This window comes from Petaurus breviceps, unplaced genomic scaffold (assembly GCF_028583685.1).
Source record: "Petaurus breviceps papuanus isolate PSGF00001 unplaced genomic scaffold, PetGlider_PUasm1.0 91041, whole genome shotgun sequence".
In the NCBI taxonomy this organism is placed as follows: Eukaryota; Metazoa; Chordata; class Mammalia; order Diprotodontia; family Petauridae; genus Petaurus; species Petaurus breviceps.
Window position 1 is genome coordinate 35,617,909 of NW_027187400.1, and position 13,796 is coordinate 35,631,704.

Below are 13,796 nucleotides of genomic sequence, written 5' to 3' on the forward strand. Positions count from 1 at the left end.
CTCAAAAGCCATTGCATCCAACTTTTTCATTTTACAAAAAAGTAAACTGAGGCCCAGAAAGGTTAAACAATTTGCTTGAGGTCACACTGCTAGGAAGTGTCTGGGACAATTCAAACCAGGTCTTCATGACTACAAGTTTGAGAATATCTCTTAAAAATATATATCCCTGGGGTGGCTAGGTGGTGCAGTGAAGAGAACACCAGCCCTGAAGTCAGAAGGACCTGAGTTCAAATGTGGCCTCAGACACTTAACACAAAAACTAGCCATGTGATCTTAGGCAAGTCACTTAACCCCAATTGCCCTCCAAAAAGCAAATATATATATATATATATATATATATATATATATATATATATATATATATATATATATATATATATTCCCACTTGGGTCCAAACCCAAAATTTTCCATGTGTAAAGCAGATGTATATATACCTTTGAACCAGTCAGGGATCAGTTGCCTTCACAAAAACCCAGGATCATTTTTTTTTTTTTGCCTTTTGGAGGGCAACTGGAGTTAAGTAACTTGCCCAAGGTTCCACAGCTAGTTTGTGTGTGTGTGTGTGGGGGGGTAATTAAGTGTCTGAGACCGGAACCGAACTTGGGTCCTCCTGACTCTGGGGCCGGTGCTTAACTCACTGTGCCACCTAGCTGCCCTTCCAGGATCACTTTTGTGCAATGATGAGGCTTTAGAGGGGAATGTTAGTGGGGAAACATTGGTAGAGGGCATTGTGGGAGGCTGGCCTTGCTGAAGGCCTCATGTCACCCTTTCATAACTGACCACCCTGTTCATCTTTCCACAGGTGCTCACCTAGGGTAAGGAATAAGTGATATAACTGTAAAAGGTCCATGCGGGATGTCAGCCCAGGAACTTACTGTCCGTCTGTGCCAGGAGGGAGACCGGCACCTGACCCTGGATGAGCTCCCCTTGGCCACCGCCTTCTACCTGGCTGCCTTCAGCTGCCACCCGTCCTCAGTGGTGCAGAGGGCACAGCAGTCACTGAGCCAGGAGCAGACTGGGCAGGTGATCTCCACGCTGGAGGCTTGGTGCCGAGGAGAAGCCCAGATCCCCTCTATCCACTGGGATGGCATGGCCGTGGTTTCCCTCACTGTGGCCCTGGCTGCCACCTTTCTCAGTGCCCTCCACCCCAACAACCTGGCTGCCTCCCTCTACAGACTGACCACCCTGATGGGGCAGGGACGACATGAGGAGGTGACCAGGAGATGTAACATTCTTCTGGATGTCCATGCCCCAGGATCTCTGGAGCTGCGGCTCATGAGAGCTCTGGCCTGGATCCTGTCTGGGGCCAAAGTGGGGGATGGTGTGACTGAATACCTCCAAGCTTTCATCACACAGGGCAAACAAACTCTGGGCTTTATCCTCACTCACCAACAGGACCACCTCCCCCTGCTCATCAGAGCCTGCCAGAATTACCTCCTGGAGCAACACAAGACAGAGGCAGCCGGAGGCCGGTGGGCCAGTGACTGTCACCGCTTCCTAGCTGCCCTGGCCCCCAGAGAGATGCAGGCATCGTCCACACAGGCTGTGTCTCTGCTCAGGACAGGCAGATTGGAGGAATGCGTGACCATGTGCAGCCACATCCTTGAATCAACCTCGCCCGGTGGCAAACTCCAAGGTACTAGCAGACAATTTTTTTAAAGTTCTTAAGCATGAAGATAAAAGAAAAATCTTAACGTTGGCTGCCTAAGTGGGGGGTTAATGGCCAAATGCCAGTCAGGAAAGGTCTTCTGAAGAAGGTAGGATTTGAGCTGAGTCAGGAGATAGAGGTTAGGCTTCAGAACATTCCGGATATGGAGGACCACCAGTACAAAGGCATGAAGGTGGGAGATTGAGTGTCATATTCAAGGGGCATCAGGCAGCTAATCAAGCATTTATTAATTCCCAGATATAAAGTTCAAATCCAGCCTCAGACATTGACAGCACACATCTGTGTGACCCTGGGTAAGTCACTTCCCCTCAGTTTCCTCATGTGTAAAATGGGGATCATAACAGCACCCACCTCCCAGGATTGTTGGGAATGAATCACAGTTATAAAGCAGTTAGCAGCCAGTGCCAGGTGCATAGTAGGCACTATATAAAGCTCCTTCCCCTTCCCCCTGTGGATGAGAGGTAATTGCACCTAACAGTGTGACCTTGGGAAAATGACCTTTGTCCTCAGTTTCCCCATTTGTACAAGAAGCAAGGTTGGACTTAATGGCCTTCCAGTTATAGATCTGTGGATCCCAAAGCCATCTTTGTTGTGACCTTGGGAAAGTTACCTAACCTTCTTTGTCCTCCGTTTTCTCATCTGTCTAGGGAGTGGATGGACTCAATGGCCTCTTCCACATATCTATGGGATCATACTCTTCAGTGATTGACACCCTTATAGCCTCAATGGGGAAATATTATTGGACTTTCATAGGACAGAACTGAGGGGCAGCTAGGTGAAACCATAGTGCACAGAGTATTGAACCTCAGGAAGACCTGAGATCAAATCCAGCCTCAGACACTTGCTAGCTGTGTGACCCTGGGTAAGTCACTTAACTCTGTCAGTAAAATGAGCTGGAGAAGGAAATGGCAAATCACTCCAGTCTCTTTGCTAAGAGAACCCCACATGGGGTCATGGTCAGTCAGACATGACTGAACAACAGCCGAACTGCTTAAGAAGGGTGAAAGTGCTGCCCAATTCCCAGATGTGAGACGATCTGATGTGTGGTTTCAAAACTAGAGCCCTGTAACTGATTGTTTTCTATATCTGCCAGAAATTATCCCCCTGGGTAGAGAGTTTGATTCATAGAATCAGAGGATGTCAGAGCAGGAAAGGCCGCCAGCAACCATCTGGTCTAACTAGTGCCTTATAAAGGTTCCCAAAGACCATGAAAATGGGACAATTAAAAGGAAATGAAGTGGTTGAGCCCCCTTTTCTCATTCAATGTCAGGTGCCGGAGATTCTAATCTGTCAGGGAGACAACATGGGTTCAGTTTGAAAAAACCCAGCTTTGAACCTGAGTTCAAAGTCTGTCCCTGATGATTCAGCGGTGGGGAATCACCGATGGTACCCAGGTGACTGCAGGTAACTCCCTCCCTTATCTTCTCTGGACCTCAGTTTCCCCATCTGTAAAATGTCGAGGCTAAGCTCCCAGGCTATGATCGTGTGATCTATACGGGGCCATCTTTCCCAAACGATAACTCGAGGTAGTAAATTAAATAAAGGCCCAGATGATTCCTTCGGCCATAAGTACAGTTCCCTGATGCTGACTTGTCTTTCCCGCTTCTGTACACCTTGCTCTTCCCCAAGGAGAAGGTCCATCCATCCTGCTGGTCACCCGGGCAGCGGCCTCTTTCTCCCTCGGTCGCCGGAGCCGGGAAATGTTCCAGGACCTCCAGGAAGCCTTCCGGCTGCACCCAAACTGTGCCAAGAGACACCTTGAGGAGGTGTTCTCACCCAGGGACAAGGATCAGATCCTGGCGCAGGCCCAGGAGATAGTGGAGACGGACTTCTCCCTTTTCCGAGAGGCAGTGAGAGCTCGCACGGAGCTCCGAGCCGATGTGGGGATCGAGTTGCTTCCTCCCATCATCCGGACCCTGCGCTTCCTTCTGTGTGTGGCTCCCCTCGGGGCCCAGCGGGAGCTCACCATCCGGCTCATTGACTGCCTGCTGCTGGCCGGAGATGGCCAAGAGGCCCTGGGGCTCTGCGATCGCCTTCTCGTGTCCGAGCACCCCACCTACCTCAGCACCTTGCTCACGCTCCGGGGTTTCTGCACCCTCCACGCAGGGGAGGCCGGGCGAGCCCTGGAAGACTTCCAGGGAGTGGTGGAGCATGAGGCTCCCCACCCCGGGAGCTGCGTGAGAGCCCTGTGCGGCCGTGGGCTGCTGCGACTGCTGGCCGGCAGTCCGTACCTGGCCACTCTGGACTACATCACCGCCGCTAGGCTGAGGCTACCGGAAGCCGTCTTCACCGTCAAGTCCTATATCCCCTGGAATCAGCGGGGGCTGCTGCTGAAGGTGCTGCAGGAGGAGGGGCAGAAGATGCTGCAGAGGAGGGCAGAGCCCACCCCGGGAGGCACCGGCGCCTGCTGCAAGAAGCCAACAGAGGAAGAGGGCAGCCTGCCTGCCAAAGAGCGGTAATCCCGAGTCTCATCCCTTAGCCTTTAGTGTAACGTACGGCATAGAGAATGATGCCTTCCAAGGGACTCCCCAACATCCCTCACCTTTTATCTGAAGGCCCGGCAGGTATTTTCCCAATCATTAGGGGTACCTGGGGGCGCCAACTCATCTTCCTGAGTTCAAATCTGGCCTCAGACACTTACTAGCTGGGTGATCCTGGGCAAGTCACTTTACCCAGTCTGCCTCAGTTTCCTCATCTGTAAAATGAGCTGTAGAAAATGACAAACTGGGGCGGCCAGGTAGCACAGCAAGTAAGAGCACCGGCTCCAGTGTCAGAACGACCTGGAGATCGAATCCCGGGCTCAGACACTTAGCACCCACCCAGAAACACCTGGCCGTGTAACCTTGAGCAAGTTACTTAACCCCAATTGCTTAGGGGCGGCCAGGTGGCTCAGCGAGTAAGAGCACCGGCTCCAGTTTTGGGACGACCTGGAGACCGAATCCCGGGCTCAGACACTCAGCACCACACCCAGAAATAACTGGCCGTGTAACCTTGAGCAAGTTACTTAACCCTGATTGCTTAATAAAAAAAAAAAAAAAAAGAAGAAAAGAAAATGACAAACCACTCCAATATCTTTGTTAAGAAAACCCCAAATGGGGTCAGGAAGAGTCAGACATGACTGAAATGATTGAATAATAACAAAAATGAGGCAAAGAAGTGACTTCCCTATAGCCAGAGAACAGAATAAAGGTAGGACTAAGAGTTAGTCAATAAATATTCATTAAGCACCTACTATGTTCCAGACACTGTGCTGAGTGCTGGAAATACAAAAGCAGACATAAAACAGTTCCTGCCCTCAATGAACTTCCAATCTAATGTTCTAAGAATAGGATATAAATTTAGTTTTTACTACACTGCATTTATACAGCCCATTGATTCTTCTGTGCCTCAGGCAGATGGGGTATCATGGAAAGAATACTAAATTTATAGTTAGAGAACCTGGGTTTGAATCCTAGCAAGGTGGCATAGTGCCATACTTTGAGTCAAGAAGTCCAGAATTCAAATCCTTCTGCAGTCATTTACTAGATGTATGTCTCTGAGCCAGCTGTTTTAACATCTCTCAGACTCAGTTTCCTCCTCTGTAAGATGAGGATAATGGCAACAGGTGCCTCTCAAGCTTATTGTAAGGATCAAATGAAAAATATATGTAAAGTGCTTTGCAAACCCTAAAACATCATATAAATATTTATCATTATTATTATTACCTCCATGACCTTGGGCAAGTCATTTCCTCTCTGGACCTCACTTTCCTCTTCCATAGAAATGAAAAGGTGGGACCACAGGGCCTTGGAGCTGGAGTTGGAAGAGACCATGAATGTCATAGGGTCCAGCCCTTACATGACCCTTTAGGTTCCTTCAGACTCTAAATCCTATTAAATTATCGAGGGGATTGTGGCACAGTTACAAGGGACATTGGAAGTTCAAAGCCTTAGGTTCAAACACAATCTCTATCACTTACTACCTGGGCAAATCCATAAGTCTTGTGGGACTCTGTTTCCTCATCTGCAAAATAGCAATTATATGAGATGCTCTCTAAGATTATAACCCCATGAAATGATAAGTCGAGGTCTGAGTTCTCAATTCCTGCCTTTACTACTCATGCTAGCCAGGGGGCTTTAGACAAATCATGTAATTTCTCATCTTTATAATGGGGATGATTATACTTGGATTACCAATCTCACAAGGTTTTGGGGAAGGTCAAAGAGGAAAATGGACACAAAGTACTTTGTAACTTGTAAATCTCATTTTTAAAAAATAGCTGGCTATTATTCTCCCATTCTGTCCCAACAATATTATAAGGTTAACTCTCTCTCTCTTAAAGAAAATACAGACATGATTTAATTGAGTTACAGAGCTCTAACATGGTCTCTGTCTCTGTCTGTCTCTCTCCATCCCTTTGTCTCTGTCTCTGCTTTGTCTCTCTCTGCCTGTCTCTGTCTCACTACCCCCCCACCATGAAGATTGGCATTTCATCTATAGCCTAAAGATTTAGAGACTTACCTATAATTTAAACATATAAAACTACAGTTAAACAAGTTTTTATTATGTATAGAGGTTAGATGACTTGCCCAGTGTCACCCAGTCAGTATGTGCCAGAGAAGCGCATTGTCAGGTGGGAGGGTGGTGGGGAGGAGGGCAAAGAAACCTTACTGGTGACTAGGGCAGCCCACGATAGATATCCTGGCCCCTCTGTAGCTGACCTAGACTTTTCATTCCCCTTTTCCAAGGGATGCCTGTGGGGTTCACCAGCTGGCAGCCCTGTTGATGGAGCTGGATGCAAGTGATGAGATATCCAGGCTTCTGAGTGCGGATGCCCTCTACCAAATGGGACGTATTGAAGATGCCCACAAGACCCTCTTGGTGGCACTGTCCAAGAGCCCCCACACGGCCCCCATCCTGGCCCGCCTGGCCCTGCTGCAGCTACGGAAAGGCTTTTTCTACGATGCCAACCTGGTAAGGCAGAGGGAGAAAAAGGTACAAGGAAATAGGGCATCAGACCTCAGGTTAATCAGACAGTGGGGCCCAGGTATGAGAGGCTGAGCCTCTCTATCTGCCTCTGTTTTCCCATCAATAAAACGGGACTAAATGCATCTCTTGTAGCTTTGGTATTTAAGGAAGTGAGAGGGCCAGGGGAAATAGCCCTGGATTTGGAGTCAAGGGATCACAGGACCACAGCTTTAGGGGTAGAAGTGACCTCAGAGGTACCAACCTCTGTGCCTTTTCCCATGCCTAGAATGCTCTGCCTCCTCCCTTCCACCTCCTGGCTTCCTCGGCTTCCTTCGAGACACCCACCTTCAGGAGGACTTTCTTGGTCCCCAGCAGCTGGTGCAGCCTTTCTCTGATCACCTTCTGTCTACTCCGTCTTTATCTAACTATTTACAGCTTGTCTCCCCTGTTAGACTGGGAGCATATTACATTCAGGGGCTGTTTTTGTCTTTCTTTATGTCTCCAGAACTTACCATGGTGCCTGCCATAAGGCAAGCATTAAATACATGCTGGTTCACTGATCGATCCTAATTTAAAATTCAGAATTCTTTACAATTCAGCATCATCTTTGGGGGGGAAATGGAAGGATGGGGGGGGGAGGACCCACAGTAACTCAACTTGAAAAGAGTCAAACTTTGAGCCAGTGACATGGAATGAGCTCAATCCATAGGCCAAAAGCCATCAAACTTGGTCTTCTTTGGCATGTTCCCAAAATGTGCAGCCCATGTTTTCCCTGGTGCACATTCCAACATCATGACCTGGTGTAAGGACTCTGACCCTCCTTAGGCCTCAGTTTTCTCCTCTGTAAAATGAGGGGGTTGGACAAAGTATACTCTAATGTACTTTCTAGCTTTAAAGTGTGAGATCTATCAGCTAGAAGGGTTTGCCTCAGGTGGCCCCAGCTCTGTCCAGTCCCTGTGAAAGGCTGGGTGCAAGAATTTGATTAACCAGCAGAGGGCACATTCCGGTCTTACTTTCCCAGAAAAGGTCCCACAAGGGAACTGACTGTTTTAAGTTATGATACCATTTTCCCCTGTTCCATCTCCCCCAACCTAAGCCCCAAGTGTATATAAGATGTCTACATAGTCTGCATATATAACATATGTCTAAATATAATTATATTTGTATGTTGTGTGTATATACATGTATATATGTATTCTGGATAGATAGGCAGATTGACAGACAGAGACAGACAGACAGACAGACAGACAGACAGACAGACAGACAGATAGATAGATAGATAGATAGACAGACAGACAGATAGACAGACAGACAGATACAAACATACATACATAGATGGGTAGGTGGATGGATGGATAGATAGATAGATAGATAGATAGATAGATAGATAGATAGATAGATAGATAGATGGGAAAGAAAGATAGACAGACAGACCTAAATGTCACATGGCTAATAAGTGTCTGCCACATTTAAATTTAGGTCTTTACTGACTCAGGGCCACAACTGTATGTATATATGTGTACTGCATGTATGTGTGTTCATGTCTTGTGTAAATGTATGTGTATTATAAATGTTGTGTGTGCACATACATATGTGTATCACTCTATCTACCTCTACATATACACATAACATGTATGTGCATACATACGTATATACATGCATGTGTGTGTGTACACAAACCCGGAGCCTGGAGTCAGGGACACCTTAGTTCAAATCTGGCTTCTGACACTTACTAGCTGTGTGACCCTGAACACTACCCCTTTGTCCGCCTCAGTTTCCTCACATGTAAAATAAGACTGGTAACAGCTCCTGTCTCCCAGGGTTATTGTGAGGATCAGATGTGACAGTCTTTGTCAAGTTCCTTAAAGCACTGCGTGAATACTAGCCGTTATGCTGATTTCCTCTGATTGTCTGGGATCCGCTTCTCCGGAGGCAGCATGGTCTAGTGCCAGCCTCATTGACAGAGCTGGGGAGGGCTCAGCATCAAACACTGGCAGAACAAAAAGTGCCGCAGAGGCTTCGTGGAGTTCTCTTCCTTTTCCGTTCTATTGTAAATTCAGCAAAAACGAGGGAGTGCAAAGAGCGCGGTCACCTAGCCTAGGACAGCCCCCGTGGTGACAAAAAGATCAGAAAAGAGCAGCCTCCATTAGGAGCTTTTTGTTTTTGAAAAATATGTAAATTCACATTCAGTCAGTGGGCCGACAATCTGTTATTAATGCCTGCTGCTCACCTCATTCTGCTAAGTGTTAGAGATGGGAAGTTAAAGGAGAGACAAATCCCTGCCCTCGAGGGCTTTCCATTCTACTCAGGGTGCAAGGTATGCCTGACAAAACTGTCCTCACAAAATCTCAGAGTTGGAAGGACCTCAGACTCCATCTAGCCCAACCCCTACCTGACCCAGAATCTACCCTCCAACATCTCCAGAAGTACCGTACCCAGCTTTGGCTTAAGATGTCCAAAAAGGGGGAACTCAACTGCCTCCTCCATTCCACCTTTCCACTTTGGGGAGGCTCTACCTTAAACTGGCATTTTTTTTTGGCTTCTGCCTATGGATCCTGGCTCTATACTCCCAGACCAACCAGAGCTAGGCTAATCCCTCCTACACTTGGCATCCCTTCAGATGCTCCAAAACAGCTCCCAGCCACCACCCCCTCCACTGAGCCTTCCCAGACTAAATGATCTTCAGGTAGCATGGACTCCAGGTCCTTCGCTATTCTGATTCCCTCCTCTGAATCCTTTTCCAAATTTCAGCATTCTTCTTTCACTGTGGTGCCCAGAACTGAACTGGAGAAAAGTGTCCCAGGGCACAAATGGCTCAGTTTTGTGTTCAATTGATTTCAGTCATGTCCCATTCTTCATGACCCCATTTAGGGTTCTCTTGGCAAAGATACTAGAGTGGTTTTATGCACAGTATAATACCATATCCCTTCTGCAAAGATGGCACCAATTACTGTTCTCCATTGCTCTGGGAGTCTTCCTACTAGATCAGAGATTCTCATATTTGTTGGTCTCACACATTAGACTTCTATCAGAGTCAAGATTAGAAGTCAAATGTCAAGATTCTTGGAAAAGTTTGTAAATCAGATATTAGTGAGTTAAGTCATTCTGAATGTTCAGGAATCCTAAGACAACCATTTTGTCAACTGAAATTTCTTTGTCAATTAATGTTCTGTGAGTTTTCATTTTTGAAAAATGCTTTCCATAGTTCTAGTTGGGTGCATGTAGGGATGAAAATGGGAGTGGGGTAGAGAGGAAGCTGAGTAACAAGGAAGGGAGGAAAGATTTACTAAGGTCCTCTTTTGGGCTAAGTGCTTTACAAATATTATCCCATTCCAGCCTCACAACAAACCTGGGAGGTAGGTACTGTTATCCATTATACAGATGAAGAAAACAGAAGTTAAGTGACTTGCCCAGGGCTCCACAGTTGGTATCTTTTGCCAATTCTGTGCAACAGAATACATCCCTTTCAGCCTAAAGTTTCTAATATAATCAAAGTCTGAAGCTTGATATGAACTTGGGTCTTCCAGGCCTGATGCTTCTAACCTCTGAGCCCCCTGGCTGAATCAAAGTTGGAAATTCAGAGTTGAAAGGGAAAAGTCACTGGTTCTGAAGTCAAAAGATCTATCTCTGCTACTTAACTATACTAGGTGTCTTCAGGCAAATCCTTTAGCTGCCCAAAGCCTCAGTTTCTTTCTCTGTAAAATGGGGGGGGGGGGACTAGATGACTTCTAAGTTTTCTTCCCCTTCTAGTTCTATGACCCTATTATCCTATCCATGTGAATTTGGACAAGTCACTTAGCCTCCCTAGGCCTCAGTTTACCCATCTGTAAAATGAGGAAGAAGTTGGACTAGTTGGCCTCTGAAGGTCTTCCCATGTCTAGATCTCTGGTTCCTTGATTCATCTTGGCTAACCCAGAATGTGGACAAGAATTCCTGCACCAACCACATGACCCTCCAAATGTTCATTTAGCCTTTGGTTAATGGTTTCATTTGAATGAGGGATCCAGTATATTCATCAGGATTTCCCATCCCACCAATCACCAGCTACTATCCTGTGTAATATGGAGATTAGGGTTGGTGGGATGAGACCAGAGCCTAGAGGGTCTTGGATGACGAATGATGTTTTCTGCAGTAAGTAACAGTGAGTTATAGAAGACTGTATCTCAGGCTCCCCGACCTGTTCCTGTGACGATAACTCTCTCTTTGCTTCCCCACATCATTCAGCTGATAAAGAAAGTTATCCAGATTGGGGACACCTCCTGCCTCCAGCTAATCATGGAGATCTTCAGGGAAGAAGACCGGAAGCTACTGCAAACCCACTGCCACTCAAGAGCTATGACAATCCTGAAGAACAAACAGGGGGACACATACACCAAAGAGGCCATTGCCTACCTCTCTCTTGCCATCATCGCCTCAGGTATGTCTGGAGAAAGATGGGAGCCCAGGGTTAGAGCTGCAAGGGACCTGAAAGAACATCTCACCCAGCTCTGCTATTTTACAAATGAGGAGACTAAGTCTCAGAGAAGTTAAGTGGTTTGTCTACTAGGGTCATTCTTCTAGTAAATGTCAGAGTCAGGATTCAAACCCAGGTCTTTGGACCATCATACCACACATCCAAGATGATCAATAAGATTAAGTGACTTGCCCAAATAAGTATCATAAGTAGGGTTTGAACCTAGTTTCTCAGACTTCTAGACCCAGAGCTCTTTCTTTTCACTGCACCATTGTGGGAGGCAATGAGTATGAGACGATAGTGTGATGGGTCATCCACCCATTGGATGATCAGGAGGCAATGTTCCCATTTTACTCTACCCTGGTTGACCCTCAGCTGAAGTTCGGGGGGTCACACTTGAAGAAGGATATTAGTAGTCTGGAAAATGTCCAAAGGAGAGCAACCAGAATAATAAAGAATCCATTCCATATGAGGATCCATCAGAGGAAGTGGGCACATTTAGCCTGGAGAAGGGGAAATTAAGGAGAGCCATGATCACAGGGGTCAAGTATTTGAAGGATTATCATAGAGAGGAAGGGACTGGCTTGGTCTGCCTGGCTGCAGAGGGCAGAATCTGGAGCAATGTTTAGAGGTAGACCGAGGCTTGAGGTCAAGGGAAGCTTCTTAATGCTCAAGCTGTAGAATTGAACGTACGGATTTGGACACACTTAATGAGGGATTTGTTTTACTTGACTATGATTATTTGTTATGAGGATTTTGTTGTTTCCTAATTTTGTTTTCAGTGGAAGGGGAAGGAGGTATGTAAAAGATAAAATAAATGCTTATTAATTGAAAAAAATATATATATTTTAGTAGAAAGAAAAATTTTCTAACAATTAGGGCTGCCCAGAATTGGAGCGGGTTATCTCTAGAAGACCGCTTGTCAGAAATATTATAATGGGTTTCCTTTCAGCTTTACTTATATCTGTAAAAAGTAGAATCGGATGGGCCTTCAAATCATTTCCTTATTGTGAGTGTGCAGCTATCAGATTAACCAGCAGAGGGAGAGAGTGTGCTGCAAAGAGAGCCCAGGCATGGCTAAGCTTCCATGTTTCCACCAGCCCCGATTCCCAGTTATTCACTCTTCATCCCCTCTTCCAGCTTCCCAAGGGCCAGTTGGGACCCCAGCTTCCACAGGAGATGCCTCTAATACAGCTAGGATAGCTCTCCCCCCTCCCCTCAACTTTTAAACACTTCCTTTTTTGGATGAGGGAAACTGAGTACAAAATGAGGCATCCTCTCTTGTTTGGATGAAGGATGAAATCCCAGAATGGAGCAAACTCTTCTTTAAACCAACACTCACACCAGCAACAGCAACACCACCAAGAGTTTAACATTTCTCTGCTTTACCCTTTACCTTCTGGGCTCAGTAACCAAGAAGTCAGCGAGAGGCCAGCTTGCCATTCAACGAATAGACCACGTATTTCCCCATCACATATTTCCTGGCTAATATGTTTATGCTGTCTTGTGTCTAAGTAGCATATTGCAAGCTCTCTAAACAAATTCAATATGCATTCCTGAGATGAAGATTATTGGGTTTTTTAAATAAATTTATTTTCACATGTGTTAATCATCTCCCTCTCCAATTGCCAGCCCTCCAATTAAACATCAACAAAAAATAATAATTAGACTCCCATCACAAATATGCATCCATAGACCAGCAAAACAAATCCCCCCATTTAGTCATACGTACAGATGTCTGTTTTTCTCTGTAACTGAAGTTTATCACCTCTCCGGCAGGAGGTGAGTGGTGTTTCATGTTCAATCGTCTGGTCCCACGGTCCACCACCTCATCGATCAGAGCTCTAAATTCTTCTTATGATTGCTTCTTGTTGATTTTTTTTTTCGAGGGCGACTGGGGTTAAGTGACTTGCCCAGGGTCACATGGCTAGTAAGTATGTCAAGTGTCTGAGGCCGGATTTGAATTCAAGTCCTCCTGACTCCAGGGCCGATGCTCTATTCACTGTGCCACCTAGCCGCCCCGGAGACTGGAGCCTTAATCCAGCACCTTAGACCGCTCAGCCATGATACCTTGATATGATTACTTCTTGATGTGCTGATGCCTTGGGTGAGATTTAGTGTATTTTCCAGAGTCTAGAGTGTAGCATTTCTGAAAGTTGAATTCATTTCCCATCTCTGATCTCTTAATGACACCTGCCCTGAGCACCTGAAGGGGTGGCTGATCAAAGGAGACACAAAGTGATGGCCACTAAGAACTTTCTACCTGAAATAGCCCTGGGTTTCAAGTCAAAGAGGCTAGATGTGAATCCAAGCTATGCCTCTCACTGCCTGTATGACCTCAGGCAAGATTATGGGCTTCAGTAAGTACTCTCATCTGTAAAATGAGGGTGGTGCCATCCATGGGTTCTGGGGTCCCTTTCAGCCTCTGTGATCCTGTGATCCTACGACCTGGATAATGAAAGGGCTGGGCCAGATGATCTCTAGGCTCCCTTACAGGTCTAGGTCTAAGATTCCTTGATGCTAAGCAACACTGTTACTATTCAGTTGTCATTTTCAGTTTTTCAGTCATGTCTCACTCTCCGTGATCTCTTTTGGGGTTTTCTTGGCAAAGATATTAGAGTGGTTTGCCATTTCCTTCTCCAGTTCATGTTACAGATGAGGAAACTGAGGCAAATTGGGTTAAGTAACTTGCCCAAGCTCACATAGCTAATAAGTGACTGAGGGCA

General features: G+C 46.3%; 1 protein-coding gene across 1 annotated transcript in view; it reads left to right on the plus strand.

Annotated features, from left to right (window-relative positions):
- The first annotated feature begins 833 nt into the window (after window positions 1-833).
- TTC34 (tetratricopeptide repeat domain 34) overlaps window positions 834-13,796 on the plus strand; it is a 57,418-nt gene continuing 44,455 nt past the window's right edge. The window contains exons 1-4 of the mRNA XM_069078436.1: window positions 834-1,637; window positions 3,300-4,125; window positions 6,398-6,623; window positions 10,842-11,034. Coding sequence (XP_068934537.1) covers window positions 857-1,637; window positions 3,300-4,125; window positions 6,398-6,623; window positions 10,842-11,034 — 2,026 coding nt within the window. The 5' untranslated portion in view covers window positions 834-856. The remainder of the gene's footprint in view (window positions 1,638-3,299; window positions 4,126-6,397; window positions 6,624-10,841; window positions 11,035-13,796) is intronic.